The sequence below is a fragment of the Eurypyga helias genome, unplaced genomic scaffold (assembly GCF_000690775.1).
Source record: "Eurypyga helias isolate BGI_N326 unplaced genomic scaffold, ASM69077v1 scaffold35243, whole genome shotgun sequence".
NCBI lineage: Eukaryota > Metazoa > Chordata > Aves > Eurypygiformes > Eurypygidae > Eurypyga > Eurypyga helias.
Genome location: NW_010239900.1, coordinates 20,202 through 47,390, shown reverse-complemented (window position 1 = coordinate 47,390; position 27,189 = coordinate 20,202). Strand labels below are relative to the sequence as shown.

Genomic DNA, 27,189 nt, shown 5'->3' with positions numbered 1-27,189 from the left:
GTGAAGACCGACCTGTAACAGATTTTGCAGCATCTACAGTTAACACTATTTCCTGGAGAATTAAATATTTCAGTAAAAAACATTTTCCTTTTACTGTTGTGCTTTAACAGAATTTGCATTACAGGGCCCAGCGAAGCGGACCCGTTATCCAAATGGTGTTCATTAGTATTGCTTCTATTTTTCTAAGACTGTGTTATCCTTACAAGACAATAACCCTAATTTAGCTTCAGAACAAACCCGTGCCAATGGCTGGCAATGAAAACCAGCAGGTTATTGGCTGAAATTGTGTGTCACAGCTTAGTAAGATTTACATTTCAGAACAATTGTTAGAGATTTAAATCTTCCATAACAGCTCTTGAAAGACTGATCTGAAAGAGCAGATCCCCCAAGCCCTTGCACTACAGGGCAGGGCAGTTCCCCTTAGAGTGCTTCACAGGGCCTGAACCACCCAGCCTGCGGCGCCTCCTCCTGCAGAGCGTCAAGGCCCAGTCTGAGTAGGGCTGCAAACATCAAAATAAACACGGGAAAGCTTTGTGTCGTGGATATTAAGCACGTAGATGAAGGAAGAAGCTGAGCTGACAAGAAAACAATCTTAAAAAAAAACCCAAAACCAAGAGTTGTGCTTGAAGAAAAAAGTTGTTAGCTTGGACGGCCTGTCAAGCTGTTAGTCAGTGTTAAAACACCCTGCCAGTAATGAATTAACGAAAGGCAACATACGTGGTTGCTACTCTGTTAATAAAAGTAAAGGATTTGTGATCATGTGATGCAATTAACTTCTGCTGTTACTACCAGAGTATGCACACATTATCTTAAGAACAGATTTATTAACCCAGAATTTAAAGAAACATTCAAAGTCTGTACGTAAGCAGTGCTGCAGAACACGCCAACTTTAGAATGTAACAATTCTCTATTCCCAAGAAAAATAAATCCTGTGATGTAGAGATGTACAAATGGGAACCCCACCTCAACTCTGAAAAGGCTAATTGTCCCCTCATATCCTGGAGGATTGCGCCCAGCAACAGAATGATAATTAACTGATACAAGCAGCTTACCTGGGGGTTAATTACAAATATAAATAGCAGGGCATATAATTAAATTCAAAGGTAAGGGATCACATGAAACTGACTTGCAGCAAGACCTAAGGAAGAATTAATACCACACTAGGAATAGCAGCACAGGGAAGTGCAGGAGACAGGGGCAAGAAGAAAAATCAAGACACTAGTCAGAAAAAGTGTACACTGAAAACGTCAGAAGAGAGCCTCCAGTAGTAAAGGGCAGGTCACAAGAAGAGGCAGCAATCCTGTCTACGGAAAAGAAGCTAACAAACAAAAGCCGGGAAAGATGTTCCGACCGACACCGAACACCAGCCTGATTTTTCATGAACACCAGGCACTGGGAAAGTCGTGATTAGAAAGAATATATTGAATGCCCAACGTTGTATCACAGGAGATCACAGATAAAAGCACAGTAGGATTTCCTAAGCACCAACATAAAAAACCAAGATAAATGCCACAATCAGAGAAGGATTTGGAGATGATGCTCCTCAAAGTCTAGTGTGACTGATTGTCAGAAATGGTGGGTTTAAGGCATAAAACAGAGAAGACTATTGATGAATATTTCATAAATGGACAAGCAGGTCATGCACATATGCATTTCAGCATAAAAGAGAACAAATGCATGAGAGAAATAATAATTAGGAAGGCTAAAATTACATAAAAATACAAAAATCAGAAAACCCATTGAAAAGTAGAAAATTTGAAGGTATCCACAAAAGATTGACATTACTAAGAAGCTAAATAATATTTTAATTCCCATTTCCCCAACCCACCCTCTTGAAAAAAACAGAGCGACCAACCAACACGAGCCATTAGTGGAAGTTGATGTATCACATTAACTAACAGGCACTAGAACAAGGTGTTCAACTAAAACAGAGGAGGCTGAGTAAGTCCTGAGTTCTGAATAATACAAATGCCCAGCAGCTTATAAAGTAAGATATCCCCGCTTCTGCCAGACGCTTGACAGTCTGCCAGCACTGTACTCCTCTTCAGTAAAGGCAAAAGGCGATCTGAAACTTGATAGTGAAGTACAGAGTTCAGTGTACGAAGCCTACATTTTAAATGATGGAAAGCGTACGGACAAGGGAATGGGGAATGATCATTCCACTGTCTCTTCCAGTGAGGGGAAACTGAAGTGCACTGAACACAAACAGTGCATGGCAAGGCTGAAAGCAAGTCAAACTCTGGAACCCCTTGCCACTGGCTTTTTAGGATGCTGAAAAGTTTATGTAGGTTCAGAAAGGGGAAGGAGCAAGAACAGGTGAAAAGCCCATTCTGAAGCAATAAATATTGAGACACCACCTCAAGAAACCGCCAGAGGTGGTTTGTCTCTGGGAGACAATTAGGGGAAAGCATCACAAAGTGCCCTGTTTCTATACTCCTGCACACACCTCCCCCACATTTCTGAGTTGTCAGTGTAGCAGAAGAGATTTTGGGCTGATTTCCCATCGCTATGCTTACATCTGTACCTGAAAAACTGGTTGTAAATTTTAAAAACAAGGGATCTAAAGGAACATGACTCAAGAGCTCCAAGGATGACACAAAGAAATGCTCGCCTCTGCATTCAAAGAAAAGAGAGGCTGAAGCAGAGAACTGATAGGTTATGGCAAGCCCCAAGAAATTTCTGTCAAAACCTTCTCACTGAATACACTTAGTCACAGCGACAGAATCAAATGCTAATTAAAGATCCAAGTGTAATGAACATGGGTACCTGCAGAGATTCACCTCTGCATACTACCACAGTGTGAATGATAAAAACAGTAAGAGAGGGATACATGAGATCATGTGATAAAACACACAATTTTTTAACAAAGTACTGTAGAATTTCATGTTTCTTAAGAAAGCTCAGAACAACATAAAATTCAAGGTAATGAAAAAGCATGAGCGTCACAGACTTCAATTTTGTATGAATAAAGCGTCACAAAATCCCTGACATCAGTGACAAGACACACGCTCACACACACACACAGATCTACTTGCCACCATAGAAAAGCCTGAATTTCACACAGGAAACAATTGTCATGGAGTGAAACATGCTTTTTTGGTAGAGTAAAAAAAAAAAAAGAATTCTGAAAGCCCAGCACAATCAGAACTTGTTTGCCCTGTCTTGTCATCACTACAATTTGTGTAAGACAGCCTACATTGTATTCATCACAATTACTGCCACATCACTGCCTTTTGCTTCTACAAGTGAATATGAGCTGAAAATAGCATCCACCTCCTTCCCCACTTTGGTGCCATTTGATCAACCTGGAAACATTTGCCGTAATCTTCAAATGAAATTAAACAGTCTTCACATGCCCAGACCATACAGTACCATTTACTCCACATCCTTTCCAATTTGTTACAGTACTATGGCTGCACTGAAAAAGTCTAAGTATTGGGATGCTTTTGGCATCAGTTAACAATAGCCTGTTCCCTGGAAGCAGGGAAAAACATGAAGGTAAGTCTATGGGGAAAACCTGAATCTTGTCTTTTTGTTGCAGCTACCAAGTAACACTAAAACCTGCTGGCTCTGAACAAAATTCTTTAATATAAACTGTTGTACAGCCTACTACCTCAATACATACATATGTGCAAGCTGCACATTATTTATACTCTATCGGCTTGCGTGTATGGCCAGGTTTGTCTCCAAGCTTCTTCACAAACGTGATGCAAATTCTACATTTTGAAAAGGAAGTGATGTCACATGCATAGCTGTCACAGAACACAGATAAAGACGATAAAATGAAGTTTAATGCTGAAGTACCTCAAGCAGGTGGCACTGCCCAGCTCTAAGTGCTAAAAGCTGCAGTCCTCACTCTTACTTTCACAGCTAAAACCAGTCTGTGTAAGCTACAGCTCAGCAGCGTAACGCCAGTAGCTTTCTGGGTAGTCAGGGAGCTTGCTGAGGTCCACGGTCCTTAACCTCGCAGAATCAACCTCCATGCAGCACTGTACATTTGTAACATGTTTACAGTCTGCTTTTATTTTCTAAGGGTTACCTATGATGACAAAGTTTAAATGTGCTCAAATGTTGTATCTTTTTCATTATTAAAATTCCCTGTTGACGACAGTTCTTAGTATTGGTATTCACAATGTTCTACCTAAGGCAATCCAATGGAATACCAGGTAATATTCAATGAAAGGTGTCCCATCTAAAAAGAAACTGTTTTTTGAAGTGTTCAGTGCACTAGTTAAAACATTGCACTTCTACCAAACCGGAAAATCTTTTTTTGGGGGGGAACATTATGCATTTAAAGTCATAAATATGTCACAAAAGAGTTTTTACATTCAGTCATCCTCCAGTTCACTAGTAATAGTGACACACTTGACGTTACCAGCTCAAGATCACTGCTTTAAGCTGCTATTGGAAGGCAGATGTTTTGCAAATGAAGAATATGAGATTGGTTTAGACAAAGCAATCGATCAACCAAATAATGTTAAAATTGGTAACATCGTCTTATCATAAGAGAACTAAATATTTATTTCTCCCACTATTCAGCAAACAAAACATTTAGTAAATACTTTTACCTCTTCTCCGCCCATAGCTCCTGGCTGCATGTAAACACAGAAGAAAATTGTCGGTACAGCTGTCATTAGATTTAGCTCCAAAAGCAAAGAAAACGTAGCTTCTACCTCTTCTCTTTTTTCCCTCCCACCATAAAAAGAAGGAAAAAGACATTCAAAAAGTGCAAGATGTAATTAAAACAACCCAAGACAAGAGAAAAAGTTTGAAGATGAAACAGCCAGGGGGGTCAAAAAAAAAAAGGAACATACCTGCTGTGCAAGTTTTCTACATAGCAAAGGTATTTAAAAAAAACAGGCATATCAGACTTACAATGCTATAAAATAGGAATTTAGGATTATGGTTTTAAGAGGCAATAAACATGATCAACAGTAATCCTAATTAAAAGAATTCATTTGGCATTTTATTAATTAGTTGTGGAGAACATATTTTCCAATTATGTTTCAATTTAAATAATTAACCATCTGTAAATACTAAAATCCTCCCAAAACAATATGAACTCAATAGCCAGTGTGTTCAGAAGAATAAAAACAGATTGACAGAATGTCTTTACAGCTACCAGAATTAACACAGTATTTCAGTGAGACGCATCAATGGCAAAATCCACAACGTACAAGTGCAGAAGCATATTTTGTCATATAATGGAAATGCAAAAACCAGTATTTTTTTAATTTGAAATTTTAGAATACCAGAAAATAATCTGGAAAATTCTGTCTTTTACACTAGGACTTCAGTCTGTCACAGTAGAGAACTGTGGTCTTCCAAGGTAATAAATGTGGAAGGCTGGGATCAGGTAGCATTTTCAACAGAAGGCGATTGTGGGCAATAGGTACTAGAGCCTTGTTTGTTTCTCTCTGCACTGCAATACTATTTGCATTTCTCCTTCCCAACTCCATCTCATTTCCAAAACTAACACAATGCCTTCTGGTCCTGCCCTACACACCCAGGTTTTAGGTGTGATTCCTTTACCTATCCCTACAATCCCCCGTAGTCCACTTCATCTAGTTCCCACTCCCTCCTTCTATATCTCAAGTGTCCTCTACCATAAAACCTTCCATCCTTCCAATTTTTCTCTTTCCATTTTCAAATGCACATCCTGCTGTGTCCCACCATACCCCCTTTTTTTTCCCTACCTGCTTTTCTTTGGCCAGCAATTACGTGACAGCGGAGTTGTGGCTGGTTGAGAACTACTCATCTGCTGACTGGTCCCCTGGCTGTCACCCGAGTGGCCCCAGCAGCTAACCAGAGCAAGGCTGAACCTCCTCCAGCACAGGCACCAAGTAACCTCTCTTCTACCCGAGTAACTTCTTCCTCAGGCCCTGAAGAAATGCAGTCTCGGAAACCACACACCTCTGTCATTATCTCCAGCCATCAACAAGGCCACAAAAGAGCAACTCTGTGAGTATTTCATCAGGGGGATTAAAAACCTGCAAGGGCTACCATGAAGAACTGCTTCACGATTTCCATTTAACAAAGACCAAAACAGCTGTTTGTGGGAAGAACTGTACAGCCACAGCAAGGGAGTTGGTAAGCCCTGAAACAGACTGCTCCTTGCACAGCAAGCGATAGGGAGAATTAATACTAGACTCGGCTTTGCAGCAAGAATAAAATCAATTCTCCTCCTTTCTACTTGCTGCTAAAGCTGTGTATCACCACTCATTCTGATGGCAAAGAATCGCTGCCAGACCTCACGTAGCAGGTCTGCTGAATGCCCATACACCGAAACATCAGCGTCTATCAAGGTACGGCTGCCAACACATTGACGGTACTTCATTGGAAAGACATCTCTGAAATGGAATGCTACCAATCTAAAAATTAAATAAAGCAGCATTACTTTGTGAAAGACGAAAAAGCCTTTTGTGTTTCTTTGTGGGAAAAGCAAGCTTTCTGTGGTCCCTGTAAACACTTAGGCTCCGGACAAGTTAACAGCGCCCGATTGCAGAAAACTACCACAGACCTCTGTCAGCTGTAGAATAACACCGTTGCCATTCATGTACCGTAACGCTTCTGCGTTACACTGCGCTGCCTATCACCTGTATCCGACAGAGGCACTCGCACACACAGTCTGTGTCCACAGAAACGTTTTACTGCAGGTCTGTTTACCATCGCCTCTAAGTTCTAGGGAGAAAAGAGGGCAATCCACTTAAACAGGAAGGCAGTCAGCTTTGCTGATTTACATACATTACATCACCTTTCAACACTGAAAGCTGATGAAGTTTCAACACTGTTGATTAAAATTTACATATATGTACAGACAATTTGAAAATTAACTCAATTTTATACAGTGTTTACATTAAAATACCTTTTCCAACAAGCTGACAGTCACTCAGCAGGAGAACTTAATAAAGTGTCTGTTGGCATTCTTATGTTGTTCACACAGGATGCAAAATAAGAACGCAGCATTTGAGACAATAAAAAATAGCCATTTTGTTCATAAGCCAAAGTTCAGAACAGATTTTATAGAAGGAATGGGTCATCGGTTAAATTCCATAACCCCTCTGGTCTGAGTAGGTATTTTAGAAAACAACCAATTTAGAAATTACTCTTCAATTAAGACATTTGAGAGCCAGTAAGAAAATTACTACACTATCACAAGCAACCAAATTACCAGTGTTACATATCTAAATCTACTTTCTATCTTGGGCAATTCCACCAGAAGACAAGAGGGACTGGGAGCTCCTAAAGTTGTACCCACCACCGGTGAAGCCACACCCACATACTGGTTGTGGAGCCAAATACGAACATCATTTTGTACAGAAAACCATCTCCTGAAAGGCTTCAGAGGCAACACAAAGTGATTCTTTCCTAGGTACCTCACAGAACGTTACAGTATTAATGAAGACATAGCTGCTTTAAGAAGTGAGGAGACATTCTCCCATGTAAACGTGAAATTGTGGCAAGCAGGCACTGGTCAGTTGGGCAACTCCCGGAAGGATCACCACTGTGTTAGTGTTTCTCCATCCCTTTGCAACGTTCTTTAACTGACAGGTAAAAAGTTGCATAACTGCTATGTCCCAAATTGCATGTAATCAAATACAAAGGAACAATACATTCTGGTTTACCTCCTGACAACTCTCCTGAAAATATTAACTCACCTCATCCCAGAAGTTGAGTGTTTTTGTGGTTTTTTGTTTGGGGGGGTTTTGTGGGGGGTTTTTTTGGTTTGGTGTTTGTTTTTTTTTTAAACCAAACATGAAACTGTATGTTGAAGAACAGGACTCAAAGCTTTTCACAAACAAGCAAAACAAACTCCCCAAATGCCAAATTTTGCAATGCAATTAAGTAAATTTAGTGCTAATACTACTGGAATTCCCAAAAGTCTGCAGCTAAGATTACCCACTGCTGCAATAAATCAAAACACACTCAACCGAAATGCTCAAACTGTAACTCCACCTCGAAGACAGCTGTATGAAACTGATGAAAAGAACTTCAAAGGCTTGCATTTTGCAGAGATCTATCTGGCAATCACGGGAGGAAGGTCCACTGGTGCCATACGGGCACACTTGCAATATTGGTTATGATGAAAAGCCACCAAACTCTTGAGATAACTTGGTTTAGGAGATGAGCACAGCTGCATGACACACTGAAACACGCATCCACACCAGATAGCCCTCAAGGATGCAGAAGGAAGGAGTGACCTAACAACCAGTGTCTACAGTCCTGGAAAAGCAGAAGGACAAAACATCCAGTGTGACAACGTTGGCAAGAGAAGAAGTTGCACGGATGAGGGATGTTACTCTGCCGATGAAAGTTACTCTTGCTCAGTTAATATACATCCTGGAAACCAAGAACACAATCAAGCAACAGACCATTGCTCACTGTGTATCCACAAGTAAAGCACCTTCAGTCTTCAGCTCGCCACTTAGGCTGGGAATAAGTTTGGGTTTGCCCTGTTGTTTGTGTTGAAACGTTCCAGCAGAAAAAGGGACATTGTGTAATTTGTGTGATAAAAGCAAACCATGTCAATAAATACCGGAATTGCACAAACGATTTCTGAGAACTATCATTAGTAAGGCAGGTGTTCTGCAATTTATTGGAAAGAGATGAACCCAAGTGACAACCCACAGAGAAAAGTACTTTGACTAAAGCATATTCTTACTGTATGTTAAAATGTAGACATGAACCACATAGCTCATACACGATGTCCTGCTGGGCAAGGCCAGTGAGCCATCCAGACAAGTATTCAGACCTCAACAGCCACACTGTAAAGAGCACGCTAGACTGGCCACTCTCACTCATGTGTTGCTCTTGTATTACCTTAGCGTCCACAGTCACTGGAGGAAACATGTTACGAGGCACACTCTCACCCTCTTCTAATACCTGCTTAAAAGCCTTTTGTTAACAGTTTGTCTAGAGCTTTTTTGAACCTGCGGATACTATCTGCTTCCCTGTTAAGTCCTAGATCTGCATAACATGGCGAACAGCAGTTCTGCATTCCCTTGGGATTTTTTTAAGGCTCCATCACACTCAGCTTCAGCCTTCTCTCCTCAAACTGAAGCATTTCAGCTTCTTGTAACTCAGTACAGTCACAGTAGAGACAGGCTGTAAGAAAGAACAATTCTTTCTTATGCCTCAGTTACAAGACAACAGAAAATGAATGTCAGTGGCACTTGGGTAAAACAGGTATCAGTGATGCCTACACAAAAGCTCAACCTCGTTATGTGTAATATCTGACATGATTCAATTAACTGCTGACACAATACAACAGTACATGAAGGCGTAATAACACCTTGCAGCTTAGTATCCCTGTGAACCAAGCCTTTGAAGGTAAGACACACTTGTGAAAACAAAAACCACCTTCCTTCACCTCCTCGAAACAACAGATGTTAGTCATGTGAAACAATGAGTATCTGCTCTAACAGCTTATTCTCTAGTTAAGGGTTCAATTTTTAGGGATCTGAGGCTGTGCGGAAAAAGTTACCCTGGGAAGCCAGCTAGCTGCACAAGGGAGAAAGTCATTAGAACAATTAACAAGCTTGACTGAAACACAATCCCCTTCTTAAAACTTTTTTACGAAGCCAATCAATGACGTGGTGATATCTGTACAACACGTTACTATCACCACCGTCAAGAAACATTCTGTATAGAAATGTGAGTATTATTCACCTACAGCAAGCAGATCAAAAGCTTTCAGCAGCTTCATTATGGCTTAATTAATAACCTGAGAGAAAACTTTCTGCAGAAACTTTTCAAATGCATCAAACCTTATTAAAAATCTGATAATTTATAGACAAGCTGATCTACTTCCAGTACGGTCATATAGACAAGATATCACCAAATTAATTTGTCAACTTGTCTTTTAAACCAGAATCTAACAGCAACCTAAAACTGACAAGCTGTGAAAGATCCTCTTCACAGATTTTCACAGCTCTTTGGACAGGATTCATTTGTGCTGGAGCCTGAAGAGCACATGATGCTCCTTACTGGAAGAACTGTAAAATTAAGGAATTGAAAACACATACGATAATGTTACTAACTTATGTTGGACCATCAAAATAAATCTTTACTTTTTAGGCACATCCCTTAAAGGATTTTGTTTTGGATGAACGAAAATGTCTAAGGAATGAGATCTCACTTGGTGTAAGACAGTGCCTTACAAATTACTGACATCTGATCTCAGAGAGACTTCTTTCCTGATTTTTTTTCATTGCTTTATTATAATACAGGATTGGATGTGCACACTGCATATGGATCAAAAGCATTTCAAGGAAATAATAGATCTGTGAAACCATGAAACATTAACTCAAAAGAACTAGATCTAAACTCTTTCCATATCATAGCTAAAAGCTGATCTGATAAGGTAACTGATACTGATGAGGAAAATATGTCAAGCTGTTTCTTTTGAGTAGTGGGTCTCTCAAGTTCTTACAGATCTGGAAGGTTAGAAGTGAATTACAGTGCCAGTGAGAAGGAATTAAAGCACTGAAAGAAGGTGATAGGATGAAGTATAATTATGCAATATATCTTTGCTGTAACAATCTCCCTGTAGCACACACCCTGACTCACTGAAGAACTTGTTTTGCTAAACTAACAAAAAGCAAATTCACAGAATAATCTAGGAACTCTATTTTTATGTCACTAAAATACACAGTCTGAGATCAGGTATTTGTGTGCATATAACAAGAAACACAGATGCAAGAATGCATGCAACATAGTCAATTTCTATTAAGTGATTTGAAGATTTCCTTTGAATTGTAATAAAATTCTTTTAGCTTCTATTAGCTATTAAATTGCCCACCCAAGATTTTGAAAGACAGAAATAATTCAATAAGCTTTCTACTCAGAGCAGTTCCTTTCAAGGTATACCAACAGCACTAGTCATTTAAATATAAAATGCTATTTCAGCAACTTGGTTATATCTACTATCTGCGTTTGGAAGCAATACATCAGAATATAGGAAGAGCCAAGTAAGTAGCTCTTAAGGAGATAAGGCAATTTTAAAACCAATAGAAGCATGAAAATAAAATATTGTTTTGCTGCTGTTTATTTTCTGTCATGCCACGACTTCTCCACATATTATCTATATTAATAAAACAAAACCAGAATGTCTACACAAACACCTAAAAAGGTGCCCCAAACCCCTGCATTAATGTATTTTTCAAAATTATTTTATTCAGCATGAACAGAACTGAATGACACTACTGAAAATACAGTCAGATGAGGAGCAGGCAGTACCAGACCTCACAGATGACACCTCCATATGAGACAAGAACGGACACTGGATGCGGATGGAACATTGGAAGCCCAACAGCAGTGCAAAGTCACTGTGCAGGGTGACACAAAGGGGGTTTCCTCATTTGTTGGTTTAACTACCTTTAGTCTAAACTCATTTTACAGAAGTTTGTTTGGTATCCCAGCAACACAGGTCAGTGATTCATTAGAAAGCTCACACACCCTCGTTTATTCCCCGTCTCCCTTTTTCACCTGCTGTACTTCTCTCCCGCTAACATTTACTGTTGGCTTTCTGGAGCCCACAAGCAGCATTAAGGACAGCTCGCTACCCAGCGCGTAGGTGACTCTGTATGCATGCTGATCATTTAATCCCATTTATACAGCTAATTAAAAAGGAGCACACACTAACTCAAGAGAACATCCAGCGTTCCTCAAACAGAAGCAATGGCTGCGCATGGGAGTGAATACTAGCAAGAGGAGGGGTTAGAGGACACCTTTGAGTTAGTTTTGGCAAAGCAAATTAATTAGTTTTCAGGTTCTGTGTAGTACTGTACATTCAACTATTGATTTTATTTATGTAAATTTACATATGAACTTAAAAAGAAAGTGTCTATTGAAGATACTTTAATTTATGCCACATTTCCCCTAGAAATTACAGTATCAATTGTATTTAATCAGGTGCTGTAGATGAAAGTTTCTAAAACATCGTTCTACTGTTTAGCCCAGTATGAATGACATCATTAAAAAGTTAACAGATGTCACTGCTTGATTAAAACCTCTATTTCAATTACAGAAATTTCATTAGAGCTAGTATAGACAAAAGCTATAGCTTTGTCCCTTGGCACAATGTTTCAAATCTAAATATTTTCATCTTCCTTCTGTTCAAATGCTCTTTAGGATTACCATCAGATCCCTGAATACTTGCACACTGCATTCCTCAGGAGCAGCCTAACTGACGGACAGCTTCAGGCGCCCCTACAATATAAACATGCTTATACGCACGTGCACAGGTCAAGTACACAAGCATAATGGCATTAATGACAAGAAGAGATCCATAATAATTATGCATTTAAAAGTAATCTCTTCTATCTCATTAATTTTATTAGTTCACAACTCGGTGCTTTGAGATGATTCAGAGCTTTGCACAACAATGAACAAAGTGGTGGTAGTGTGCTCTACACTAAGCCCTGCCAACTAGGCAAGGAACACTTTCCCTCAAACCAAACAATCCCCTTCAACATTTACAGCCTACAGCACATGACAGTCAAGGAAATCCCTCGTTCCAAAAGGCTGTTGTCAATAAATAAGAATACCAGCGGGAAGTGTTGCTGTAAAGGATGAGAAGGCACTAAAGAGATGAACACCCTTCCGAAAGCTTCCTCTCTCCCTACAACACGTGAAGAAGTTTTGTATTGCTGGTGGGATGAGCCTATGTTGTCTTCCAGCAAGAAATTGAGCTCTGAGTAATAAACCTTAAAGATCATTACTGTCTCTTTGCAGGAAAAGAGAAAAATGTGTGTGTGGCAATGAGCATAAAGAGAACAGGAAGGTTGGATTTGCAGATTCAGCAGCATCTGGTTTCATGGAAGTTATATATGGATATTACAAGCGTTATGATTTAAAGAAGTTACACAGGATCTCTAAATTGTTCAAAAAGTTACTGGGATGAAAACTCTTTTGGGAATTTTTTTTAACCAAACTGTAACTATTCCAGCAGAGGAAGGAATATTTTTTTCTTCTTGGACTACCTTTCCTTAGGATATTTCCCCATGGCAAAGGTAGTGGATCACGTGGGGGGAACTACGGAATCCTAAATTTCTCTGGTTTAGCTGCATACAAAAACAGGATTTACATCACAGACAGTAATTTCTAAGTTTATGTTCTTGAACACTTGTTTTTATTCTCAAATCTCCAAAGATTTAAGAGCAAAACCCAACAGATTTCACAGTACAGTAATTCTAGCTTCTGGACTCTGAGTAATGGCCAGAACCAGTGCGGCCTCACCTAGTAAAGAATGGGAGGGAGAAGAGATGCAGGACAGGGAAAATATCCAGGAACTTAGCGAGACTTTAAATTTGTGCTGACTTTAATTCAAAAGAATAATTACTACTATTTTGCATAAATTGCAGATTTATGATTCCAGGTTTATGCAAGTCTGTAAACAATATTTCAATTATCCCATAATAACTTAAATACTGGAAAAGCTTAAATATATTTTGTTGAGGTCCCTCAGTCGGTTATACTAATCTCTTCACCACACACCAGGGCTACAGCTGCAAAGGCTCATTATTTTTTATAAACAATTAGATTATATAGCTGTTTTCTAATTCAAAGGAATTAGGGAGGAAGCACTATTTTCTTAAATATTACCATTAAAAAGGCAGCCTTTTTTTTTAAGTTTATCTAGCAATGACAGAAATCAGAATAGAATATATTCATCCAGTTAGGATAAAAGTGAGTTGTCCCAAAATGAAACAAACCTCATTTGATACAGTACAAGCTTTTTAGATCAGTTCTTCAATCCTGCATTTTAATCCGATCAATTTTTTAAAAACAACTCAAAATTCAATAATAATCTCACATCTTCATAATTATATGACTAGTGCAACAGCTTATTGAAATGCCCACCTTAGAACAAACACATGAATTCATGCCAGACAGCAGCAGGCTATACTGTGTATTCACACACCCGCACAAACAGCTTCCTCTTAATAAAATCTTTAAATTAAAAGGAGAGTTTCTGCCAGTTAATTACTTGATTTCTCATAGTTTCGTGTGCCCATAAGACAATGGGGCACATCTGCTAACTCTGACAACAGAAACTGCAGAATATCACCTCATCATTAACAGTGTAAAACTAAGAGCACAAGCAAAGTCTGGTAGGTTCCGAAAGCTGGCATTTAAAGCCTAACATGAAACCCTTGCACCTTGTCTAGTACAAATTTTCACTTCTTCACATGTAGAAATGATTTTTAATTCTATTTGGTACTACACAAAATCCTGTGGTTTTCACCTATACACAGTATAACTAACTTATACAAGGAAAAACATTTAGAGCAGTTATTAAATTAATCCTAACCCCTCTAATACAATGTTGTAAGTAAAACCAGACACTTCAAAATAGTTCGCATTTCTTATGGTTGTGCTTTGATTTGCATAGTTCAGTTCTACATTATGCTGGTGGTGCCTAGCACGCCATTCCCCCCACCCCCACTACGTGATACGAGGTTCTCTCTACAACTTCCAGATATTTTGGCAGGATTTTTGACTATGTTAATTACTGGATAATTTTTAATTTATTTTTATTTCCCAAGAGAAACAAAAGCAATACTGTTTCAGTGAAGTTCAGCCCCATACTTTTTCCTTATTGTTTACATGTCTAAACATTCTCCCTAGTCCTGTCTACATAACATTTTAGGGAAGCCCAAGTAGTGAACTCCATCAGTCAACGTAATTGTATGCAGAATTTGTAACTACTCATGCCAAAAAGCAGAAATTTTTCTAGAGAGGTATCAGAAAATAAAAGTTACAGATTCAACACACACACACCCCCCAAAAGTGGAAGAACAGAGATTGTTTTGTAATATTAACTATAGCAGGCATTATGAAGCTTCCAATAGAACACATAAAGCTATTATAAAGCTGATACAAAGAATCACCAATTCTACCAATAAAAGCAGAGATAACAGGTTTATGAAAATCATTAAGATAGCACACATAAGCTCCTGTGCAAATATAACACAGTCATATCTGAGTGTACAGCTACGTACAAATTCACTGTAAGAAATAATACTCAACATGAGAATGTTCGTCAATGGATATTAGCTACTTACTATTAAGAGCCATAATATTGTCTGTTCCTGGATGATGGAAGTTTATTCCCATACGCCCTGAAATGTAAATAAAAGCTATTTTTAATGTTTTTATTTCAAAACGGAGGTAAATTCATTAATATGATGAAACTGCTAAAGGGGATGAACAGTCAAGGTAGCTGAATCCTCCATCAACTGAAGACAGCTTCCAAAGGACACACATTTAAGATACTTAACACTGTAGTACCTTAGTGTTACGCACTTAAAATATTGAAAACTCACAAAATGAACAGTGAAATTATTTTTAATATATCCCTTTGCCTTATACTAGGAAAGGATTAAGTTTACCCTTTCAAAATAAGGCCTGAAAGTTCAACCTTGCAGTTATGCCATTTACAGTAAACTTCAAATAGCGAGTAGAACATTACAGAAACTCCGCTCAAAAGCAAACTATCAAATGAACTCTGCTGGTGCCAGTTTCCAGGAGGCCAGAGAGATACAGAATAGCACCAGTTTTCTGGGGTGAGATTTAACAATTGAAAGGCTGGTTTAAGAAGATCTCTCATGACTTCAGGAACTGAAAGTGGGAACAAATTCACACACAGTTACTTTGTTTCAAAGGAGACTTAGTCCACCAAAATGTACTTTTAGGGTCAAAGCAAGACATAAGCCAACTCTATTACAGTTCAGCTTAGTTTCAGATGCTATTAACTGAGCTGAAGTATTTAAAACTTATCCTGAAGAAACTTTGCAGCAGAACTTTAACTCCCCCTCTCACCCCAAATAATTTGAAAGCTGTAACTTATATTAGAAAAGGATCATTATAGCCCCATAAAAATGTATTTCAATGAAGTAACTGAAGTTACTTGGAAGCATTCACGTGCTCTCCATCTCTCTAGGCTAGTGGTTATGTCTGGGAGCTAAGGAAGCAGGCAGCTTCTGCACTACACTGGCACTCCAGCATGGCAGCTCAAGACCCACACACTATACCCAGGGACCAATATAACCATTAAGTTCACGTGCTTCTGCAAAACCAAGTTTTAACAAATAAGCTTTGACCAAACAGAACTAAAGCCAATCTCCTCCAACATTTTTAGTTCCTATCCATAAGTTAAAGCCTTCTATTTCCAGTCACAGAGACGGCTGTGCTGTCATTAGTGTTCCTTCTGACCAGATGCTACACGAAGTTTCAGTATACTTCTGAAACTAAGTCATAACCAGTTTAAGAAAAGCAAATATATATTTTCTCCACATCATAATTTTTGCATTCTTTTAGGAAAAAAAGCACTGCCACAATGAGACTATGAAGCAAACAGCACCTCTAGAAAGAAGTGGGGGCACAGGGAAGGCAAGTAACATTTCCATTTTGACTTTCCAACTCCTTGAGCAAAGCTTCTTAGAGCTCTTCATCAACTACCTCAGATTTCCTGATTGCAGACATAAGTCTCCTATACATATTTTCACATTAATTTGGCACTGCAGAAACATTAAAGCTGCTATTACTTCAGTTAGTATAAGCTTGTGCTGAAATATTTCAGAAATCTTGCCAGATTGACGTTAATTCCCTTTTCCTTAACAGGAAAAGTTCCTTGTGAACGAGCGTGAGGTATTACTTGCAAGGAGAAAAGGTGTATGTAATAGTCTACACTTGTAAACTATTATTTGTAATAGCAAAAAGGGAACTGAAAAAAAAAAAATAGAGTAAAATTTGAATGCATAATGCTTGAACGGGCCCTTCTATTTTTCTTTGCTGAATCTGAAATTCTGCTGTTTGACCAGCTTCAGAAATAGAATCGTATCTGTGACATCTGGGTTTGGTTTTTCCTCCCTCCAGGCTGTTACTGGACCAGGTGCTGCTTGTGTGACATTTTGTCACCTGTCCTTGGCCTGCTATTTTTAAACAGTTCTTGTCAGCTCTCTTAAGAGGAGCAGAAAATACAGAGCAGCACAAGCAGGAGGACATGTTCTCACGCAGAGCAAACCAACAGTGTGGGATAATTCTGTCCATCTTCAGAGGTCCCCTGATGCAAGTCTACAGAAAGAAATTAATGGAACACTTGCAAAATACACCTGCATTGAAAGCATTCAAACCAGACTGGCAATGCACCAATCATAAGACAATTAGTTACCAATAATTGTATTGCTTTTCATATTAGCTACAACGTTTGAATATCATGCTGTTTGAAGCAAATTATTCAGTTGAAAAAAAAAAAAGAGGCCACATGCAGATGACAAAACTGCATAAATATAATGAATGAGAGCCCAAAAAGGAAACCATACATTTATTCATTTGAAGGTGAAGTGTAAAACTGAAATGTAATTAAGAATATGTACTTTCACAGACATGTTTGGATTAAACACAGGAATGACTATCAGAAAACAATCAATTTTAAGAAAAGCACACGTACACCACCTGGACCTTTACGAAGTCTGTACAAGAATGTATTTCTAATTATAGTTTTAAAACAAAAACTCTGCATAAAATTGCTACTTTTCAAGAATCTTAAGCACAATAACCAGAAACACAGCAAAGTTCGAGTACAGGAGTTATGGACTCCAGCAGTTCACTGAACTCAAACAGGAACTCTTCCACTAACAACATCCCCAGTACTTGTATTCAGTATACATCTGCCATTTTCACTTTGCCTGACTTGGTTTCATAACTATCAACGGAGTATATTTTCAATTTTGTGCATTACAACACAAGTATATTACTGCAGTTAGGCTGCAACAATAATCACTCTTCTACGAACGTCTCTGCAGTTACTAATGTAAAAAAAGAAAATTCAGTTGTATACTTCTTGCTCTTTAAACATTCCTGGTTACAAATGCGTGTTTAAGGATTCTTCTAGAGCCCAGGCTGCTCTTTTGCATATCTTATGTCATTAAATTCCTTAAATTCTCTCTCCTAACAGCATTTGGAGTGACTTTTCTGGCTGGACTACCTAAGTGCTCTGCCATATGTCCAATACCATGCTTGTCAAGGCAGAGAGCTGAATTCCTTCTCAGAGCACATCTCAAGCATGTGCATCTTCTGTATTATATTGGAAATAAGATGATGTTAAATGGAATTTAAATTCACCTCATTCCTTGTAGAAAAGTCATAGTTTTGAAACAATTCTGAAATCTTTGCAACAACTTGAGGAAGTATACCCTTCCCAACCATTCATCGCTATTAACTCTCACAAATACGTAATCTGGGTTTTTTTTAATTGTCTAGATAATTTCAAGTTACACGAGTAGTTCTGAGAAAGAACGTTGTTCCAGATATAATAAACCTGGATATCAGACATAGTTCTTTGACAGGGTCTGTGCCAGGCTTGCCTGTAGTGGTCATCCTAATCTCAACTTTAAAATACACTATTTTTAGCAGATATTCAAATTTATGAGCACAATCTGTCTACCACTAAATGTAAAACCAATCTTTTATTTTGCTTTTTACATATGTGCTGGCATTTACCATTATTTTCCCATGTCTGAAACAAACATCAGTGATTAACCAGTTCCAGGTCTATAACTACTGGGTTTGCTTTATAAGATTTCTAGATTCATTTTCTTTTTATTCATTTTTTCTAAAGTGCTCTATAGTTTATTGAACTTGTGAAAACCTAATCAGCTCCTAGACATGAACACTCAGTGAAGGATTTTTAAGATTACAGTTAGCTTTTCTCATAATTTTCATGTTACAATCAACATTTCAAGAAACAATGTTTATTTGATATATATTGAGTAAAGCTTCTTGTGGTGTTATACCTCACGGCTTTCACCAAAATAGAACGCTTATTCCAATTTAGCAACCAGTATTTGGCATAAGATTTGCTAGAAAATATCCAAGCTGGCCTGCTTTTGACCTGACCTGAACTTACTGGGAGTGAGAACTTCCTCTCACATAGTTTTTAAGATCACTGTTGATATCAGTTACAAGTTATGACTAGAGACTCCAGTGGCAAGGTCAACTGAAACTGGCAACAGGACTAGGTCTGCTACACTTCCTTAGTATTGATACATCCTTTACCATTCTTATCTCTTCTATCAAATGATTTCAAAGTTGGTGCCAACAAAAGGCATTACAAAACAAGTTATTTGGGTGGACAGGTAGCAAGTGGGGTAGATCAAAGTTTAGATGCAGAATAGTGCAAAAATCTAAGCCAGAGCAGTATTCCCTCAAATATCTGAAACAAGAGGAGTACTGGGGGGTCAGTTTACAGCACAACCTAACACCCACACACACACCCATGACCCAACTCAGCCATGATCCATAATTCACAAAGGGTCAAAAAGCATGACACGTGTATATATATATATATACACACACACACGAATTTTAATCATTTTAACCCGAGAAGACCTCAGACCATTCTCTTCTCCTCTTTCCCCCAAAACTCAGACACCTGAAACTGATGCTACACAAACTCAACATACATACCCAAAACAATTTCAAAAGCACGAACTGTGTAAGCAAGGGTTGGCATAAAGAACCATAAAAATAAAAGGTGGCTCCCTGAAGCAGTCTGTTGGGGTTGTATTTTCTTTTTTTCTTTTCCCTCGCTCCCTTCTTTTTAGGTCTATCTGCCATTTGTTCACACCCATAATTTAAACACCTACTTAGGACTTACATATCTCCTGCACATTAACATAACAGAACAAAAATACTATTGTTTGCCAGAAGGAAAATGCAAAGAACTGTTACTGTGTTTACATGTATATATTTATACTGCACAAATACATATTGTGGCAATGTGAACAGAGGTGTATAAGTATCAGCTATGACTATCTGTAACAAAGCTCACCGACACTAACTTCTCCCTATCACTGACTAAACAAATGTCTTACATACAAAAAGCAAGCTATAAAATATAACAGCATATACTTTATATCAAAATGCACTCTTCCTAAGTTACATTGGTCCAATAAACACAAAGATCTTGCATATATTTAAGTGGTGCAAACATTTTTAGCTTGAAAGCAGTTACATTCCATAATATTAGTACTTTAAAAGCAAGACCTGAGGAACATAAAAAGAAATACTTAACTTGTAAGGGTAGGTAAGTATATGTACACATATACCTAATCTACATCTAGTTCTGTAACTGTACTCAAAGGAGCAATATTGGTATTCTTATTGGCAAGTTCAGGGGTATAAAATAAACCAACATGAAAGCAGACTTTTCCATTAGCAATCTATGCTAAAATATACAAAACCTTCAAAACAGTAGAGAAGTGAGGAAGAAAAAAAGAAAAAGGGTTTTAGCTCTCTGTAAGGCCTGCCTTCAACAGCACAATGAAAAAATGGAAATAAAGAGAAGGAAGACTTGTTATCTGTATTACCACTCATAAACAAACAAACAAACCCCAAACTCACCAATCCTGCCCAAAACAGATTCAGCAGGTCAAGGACAAGGACACGCTGGGTGGCAGCAGCAAATTAGGAAGTAGGATCATACTACAGAATCATTGAAGAAAGCACTTAAGAAATATGAACCATTTTATGGTCATATCCTGTACTACCAAAAAAAGTTAAAGAGGATTTTCTTAAGGAAGTAGAGTTTCAAATTGAAAGGAAACAGAGTATATTTCCTTTAAAATTACTAGCTTGTGTGGCCTTATTTTACACACAGATAAACAAATACATCTGATCACTCTGGTTTTCAAGTGCATTTACAGAAACATGTCTGATGAGCATTGAGACACACAGTTACAGTGCATTTTTTTCTAATGAAAGTGTTGCAAAAAGCTCTAACTTGGTGGCACCATTTCTAGGATGGAGATGACAACATTTGTTCTATTTGCACAACCTTAGTGTTCAGTTGCTGACTGCAAACGCAAATATGATCCATTTACCTTCGCTTTCCTCAGGTCATGTGGCAAACTTCTTACTTTGCTTACAAAAAGCTTATGAACAATCACAGCTGAACAAAATCTGGTGGCATGCACTGAAGTTAACTGAAGGTCAAGATGGAAAAGTAAAGGTCCATTCCATATGTATTACAACACTGTAAGGCGCATGTAATCGTCAAACGCTGCTGTCAAACCTCAAACAACATTTATTAAAAGTAAGCAGAAAAACTCAGGTTTTACTTAGTTTTCCTATGACCTGATACAGTCTTCATAACAGTTAAAAAGCAATAACCCCAGTAACTTCAGTTTTCTGTTGTGCAAATACATGGGCATCATTCATATTAAGCACTGAGAATCAAAATTCAAAGTTTCTCTGCAGATGATGTTACTAGCCCTGAACTGTCGTACATTTGTATTCAAAGTCTCAATCTCAGAAAAACAAATGCTAGGACAGTCAGGGTGCATGTATATTCTACTGAAGTAATATGACATAGTCAGCACATGTTTTATGTATCTTTTAAAAGTATGATATCCATTAAAATTAGTTTCAATAAAACCTACTCTTGAAATTCTCCTTGTATGTGTATGGTCTCCCAATACTCATACTTGAAGATGTGTCCCACTGATACTTCATAAAAACCTCAGATTTTTTGTTAGTGAGGAGAGTGCACATTACAAACTTTGTTTCCAATGTGATTTGGAATAAAACCCAAATATTACAGTTATCTACCATAACAGTAGAGTTAAAATAAATGTTTCACAGGGACATGATTTCTCTCCTCAATTTTATATTTTGATTCAGTTTCATGACCTGTCAGTAGCACATGTGCATAGCATATGATCAAACAGAGCTGAAATATTTGATTATTTAAAAATAGAACAAAGGCAGCTGCTAGTTACTACTGATCAAAATATTTTTTATAGATCAGAATGCTTCTGTGTTGTAACGCAATAGTTTGACAAGGATAAACATATTGCCAAAGTGACATATTACACCATAGGCAGAAGACACTTTGATGTAAGAAAGAAATGTTTTAGTCAGTAATAAGTAGCATCTACTCACAGCTATTCTGGTAATTCAGTTTTGCCCTACAGCATTAGGTAGAAGCAGTAGTAAATACCAGCGTGATATAAAATACTGCAAATATATCCTTTCCTCATTAATGCAAAACTCCCCTGTTTACGTAGCATGTAATATATTTTATTGGCTACTCAGAAAAATAAGTCAGTTCAGGAAAAACATCTTAGAAAATATTGCACACTTCTGTCATATAAGTCTGGTTATGACTGACATGGGGAACAACCAGATACCCTTCACCATATACAGTAATTAATCTTTAACTAGAAACAGCTTAACAATTCCTTTGCTGTACTTTTTTTCCCCTTTTTTCCCCTCCTTTTCAAAAGGAAAAAAGGGTTTATGAGTATTGACTGAAAGAAAAGGAAAATGTTGAAGCTGGCCTTGATGGCAGAGAAAGCAGGTAAGGAAGTCTGCCTAACTGTCTTGGAAGAAAAGAAAACGAGACTTCCTTTTTAATGGGTTTACAGTCTTTAGATCTTACAGCATGCAAATAGCAAACAATCTGTAAAGTTACCCAGTTCCCAGACTACAGGGACAGAATGACAGGAACCTACAGCAGGGTACCCCTATCTGGTACGAAAAGCTGAGAAAGAAAACAGCTCTAGGCAGAAGCAGAGTATGACACTGAACACCTTCTCGCAAGACTGGAGTCAGGATAAAATGCAACGTAGATATCTAAGTGCAGAAGCCTCAGAGCTAGGTATCAAATCTCTCTTACAGCAAGAAACACCCAAAAAGAAGTAAGTGAGCCTAGGTCTCCTAGCTGGAGAGCACCAAGCCAACCTGCCAATCAGACAGAGTTAGCCCTCGCTCCGTATCAATAATTCAATATTGCAAGACTGGGCATCAGTTAGTTTCTGCTGCACTAACAATCCTTCAGCCTTTCTCTTCTTCCACACTTGAGAGCAACATCCCCTCCAAAAAGTAAGTTCCACGCCCTCTCAAGGCCAAGTAGATCATGCTTTAAAAAAAAAAAGTGAGCTGCTTTCGTGACCTTGAAATAAATAAAGGCCAATTTTCATAGCCTGCAAGACAAAGTCTGATCATTCCTCAGAATCAGAGAAAGTAAGCAGCTTCAACTACTAAAACATGAGGGTAGACTCTTCCTTGCTTACTCCTGAGCTTTTCCACTAACTCCACTGAACAATGCAGAGCATGAGGAGCTTACAGCCCAAAATGAGATGAAAATATCCCAGAATCATTTCAATTTGGTCTTCACATCAGAATCTTTTATGGTTAACCCTCACATCCACATTCTAATCTAGATCCCTTGTTCTACATCCAGGATAATTATTTTTCTTTCAGGTATCTGCTGGGATCTGCAGGGGACATATGCCAAGAGGCTGCGTTCCAAGTGAAGTTTCGAACTTGCTAAACCACCTGCAGTGTTTTACTAATGAGTACGTATACAGCCAGTACTTCTAAACATCCACATTTGCTGAAAACTTCGCTGCCAGTGGCAGACTGAAACGATCCTGAAATAGCTGCAGTGGCTTTGTAACATGCATCGGAGGCTCTAAGACACATATAGCTTTTCTAGAATTACATCTTTCTGTTTCAAAGTCAAAGGCTTTTGGTACACATCTTTTCACCCCTTCTGTTTAAAAATTCGGAGAGTAAATACAAGGCCAACTGACATGTAAGCGCTGTTAGCAAAAACTGTTTGAGAAAAAAAGGCTCATGTACTAAAAGGTGAACAATTCAAAAAGTACTTTGAAAGCCAGCTCATTTTGTGTCTTTGTTTTTTTAAACCAGGATTTGGTGGTTGCTTTACTTTCTATCTACAGAAGAAAAAGCTGCACAAAGAGAGCTGACCGTCACAGATGCCAGAGGAAAAAACACACCTAGTTTGCTATGAAAGGCAGAGGAGGTAAAATGAAGAGGAAGTAGCTCTGAGATTTGGTTAAGATTCCAGAAAAAGCAGTTTAAATTTCACACAAGAGGCATACACACCGGAATGTCTATGAGGAACTGGGGGCGGGGAGGGGCGGGAAATCAAGCTGAGTTACATAACCAGTTTATTCAAAAAGCTTCAAGGTGAGGATAAATGAAAATGTGACAATGACAAGAAACAAGCAAAAGCAAGCAGAGTCGATGACGTACTTTCTCAAGGTGATTACAGGCTAAAACGTGCTGCTACACATTAAGGAGAAGAATGATAAATAAGGAAAAAACCAAGTGATTTTAGAAGACAAGATCAGGTGAAATCTGAGGAAGGTTAAGAGAAGGACAGCAGTTGAAAACCCTCTGCATCTTTGGTAGATGAACAGGAGAAAGTTGGACATACAGGGAAGAGTCAAAATAAATTTTCACAGAAAAGGCAGTAACGAAAATGCAATAGGAAAGTGATTTGAGGAGTGGATCAATGTTCGCAGAAAAATACGTTTTTATGAAAAGGGCTGAGTTAAAATAGTAGCATAGGTCTGTGACACAGACGAAGACAACACTTCTTGGAAGGGAGAATGAATGTGTCCTGAAACGACCACTCCTACCAATCCTGCCAGTCATACTGCATAGTGTGAAAACAGGAGCAGAAGCAAGTGCACGCTAGGTCAAGCCAAGGCTGGACGTTAGCAAAGTAAGCCCTGTACTTAAAGGAGCAAAAGAAAGCAAGACAGGGAATTATTAATAGCAAACAAGACTTCTCCAACAGTCCCTGGAGTGGAAGCAAGCTAAGTAATGGGGCAGGAAGGCCAAAACAGGGGAGCACACTGAGTGAGAAAAGGACATAGTTAGAAATAGTACATCCAGTAAGTGACAAGTGTTTTTTAGACAAAAAGCCTGCCCACTAGTCCCACTGGTGAATAGAGAAGATCAACTCAAACTTTACAATTAATAACCAATAGCTTCATTTCTACCTCAGCAAAACACCAACATTAAATAGCATTATGACACTCAGGTGCACCTGCGGAATATATCACTCGCAACACTTACACAGGCTAACTCAGCTAAGTATTGGAAACTAATCTTAAAAGAATGACCCAACAACACAAAAGCATTTAGGACTATACCCATTATTATTTTGTGTGTTAATATTCCAATTAAAAAAAAGGTTATAAAGAAAATAATAAAAGTATAATCAAAATTGCACTTATACGATGAAGTCTTTTTCTAGAGTAGTACAGTTTCTAATAGTGGAAGGTGCAGGTTAAAAGGGCCACAAGTAGCAAACCCAGTTTGGTAGGATTGTAAAAAACCACCATACCCAGAAAGATGGTGAAAAAGGTGTAACACCTTAGACCAAGAAAAAATATTTGTCCACATGTAATAAATGAATGGTGCAGGGAGCAAATGAGGCAGTCGTGACAACAGAAAAGAATGTATACAAGCAGTAGCATAGGAAGTGCATACACAACTAAATTTCTTCTCTATCAGTTCCAGCATCCTGACTTAAGAGTTTGGGAATCATTTCTAGCTCAATACTTCCTTTGTATATGGCTTACTATGAGCTTGAGTCTTCAAAGTCAGCAAGAATGCATGTGAGTGAGAATATGTACCTTTCTTAATCTTTCACTGGTTAAGTTTAAAACAGAGGAGTGTGCAGGTCAATCAGGAATATTTACTCCTTGAAGTGCTGCCACAGCCTTTCACTATTCACTATCAGCTAAGCATTAAAAATAGTTTCATCTCCAATGCTACACCTGGTAGAACAAACACTGTTTAGTAGCATAAATAATCAAAACTTTCTCAGCACTTAACTTCTAATAGCTTTTGGCTCCTCCTAACAATCTGAAATCCAAATTAAGATACTCTTTTTTTTTTTTTAAAGAAACATGAAACAACTGTAGAGAATAAGTTTGATACAGTGGTTGTTTTAGAACCCTGTATACTAGCTGATGATCCAAAAAGAATAGAGTGTTATTCACTTGGAATAAAATGTTGAACATAGCAATTGGACTCCAGTTGCATTACACATTTTCTGAACTGAGTGACTGCAGCAGGAGACCCAACTGTGCAATCTGCTCATACACAGAACGAAGTTTTGGAAATGCCAGTTTGATATTAGTATGATTGTGCACTTGTAACAAATGTATACACATTTTGCCTTACTTCCTACAGTAGAGATTATTATCTTACGATGGGAAAACAAAAGTTTTACATAACTGACAACTCATTCATTAGCAAAAAGTTTATAGCAAAACTGAAAAGCTAATTTTTCTTTAAATACCAAGCAAGCATGGACATATGAATATTCCTAACCTGTAAAATGATTCCTCCACATTATATCAGCGAAACTCATTGGTGGGCCACTGGGAGGGTAGTGTTTACCTTTCAGAGGCTCATGATCAGTCCTTATCATATCCATTAAGGAATTTTCCAAAGAGTGCAAGTTAAAAGTGTCATAGGGCCTATTCCTCTCCTAGAAGGGAGAAAAAAAAAAAAAAACAAAAGGAAAGACTGTTATAGAAAAAATAATTTTCTAACACAAGCTCATTTCTTGTTTTATAAAACCCCAACATCCAATTATACATTCCTTTGTGACAGAACTTTTTATATTACAAAAAAGTGATAAATATAAGTCTTCAGTTGTTAAAATTGTACCTTTCATTTTGCAACTGCTGCTTTCACTAGTACTGCTATAGAGAGACTTTTTAATACTTCTAGATATATATACACAAACAATAGTTAATTCTAAAAACTATAATTAAAATGAGAATAAAGCAATGTTAGTGTTTACACTGCAGAAGTGAAATTGTTTCAGAATTCAGCGATTTTGTTTGACAGCTTCATATTCTGCTTTCTGTCACAGTGCTACCTTAAAATCAGAGCAGGAGCAAGCAACGCTCAAGATGCCAACAGCCACATTTGTTCCAGAAAGTACCAAGTAATTCTTCAATGTCTAACACGAATCTCACAGGCTTAAGGAAAGTACACAAGATGCAAGACAAAACAAAAAGCAAAGTAGGCTATGCAACACTTTCAGACTAGGGCACTCAAAAACCTGAGCAGGGGTTGGTTTGTATTGTTTGAATCTCCCATTTTTAATTTGCTGTAGTTCAGCTTCTGGTTTTTTAAGTAAGTAAAAGGGAAAAATTTAAAAAATAATAAAAAACCAAACCCAAACAACCTTTAGTGGGCCTATTAAAATAACCAGTTTCAAAGTTCAGGAAGAATGCTATGGAGGAAACAATCTACCCATGTCCATGTATTCAGAGTACTGTATGCAATGGGAGAGTGTAACAGAATGGTCCTCTTGTAGTCAGTTTCTAAAAACCATTAGCC

General features: G+C 38.0%; 1 protein-coding gene across 1 annotated transcript in view; it reads right to left on the bottom strand.

Moving 5' to 3' along the window:
- The window catches only part of CPEB3 (cytoplasmic polyadenylation element binding protein 3), a gene marked incomplete at its 5' end in the record, with an annotated part of 53,047 nt that extends 26,721 nt beyond the window's left edge, over positions 1 to 26,326 (bottom strand). Inside the window, 3 exons of the mRNA XM_010148305.1 lie at positions 4,569 to 4,592; positions 15,069 to 15,125; positions 26,236 to 26,326. Coding sequence (XP_010146607.1) covers positions 4,569 to 4,592; positions 15,069 to 15,125; positions 26,236 to 26,326 — 172 coding nt within the window. The remainder of the gene's footprint in view (positions 1 to 4,568; positions 4,593 to 15,068; positions 15,126 to 26,235) is intronic.
- Positions 26,327 to 27,189: the final 863 nt, after the last annotated feature.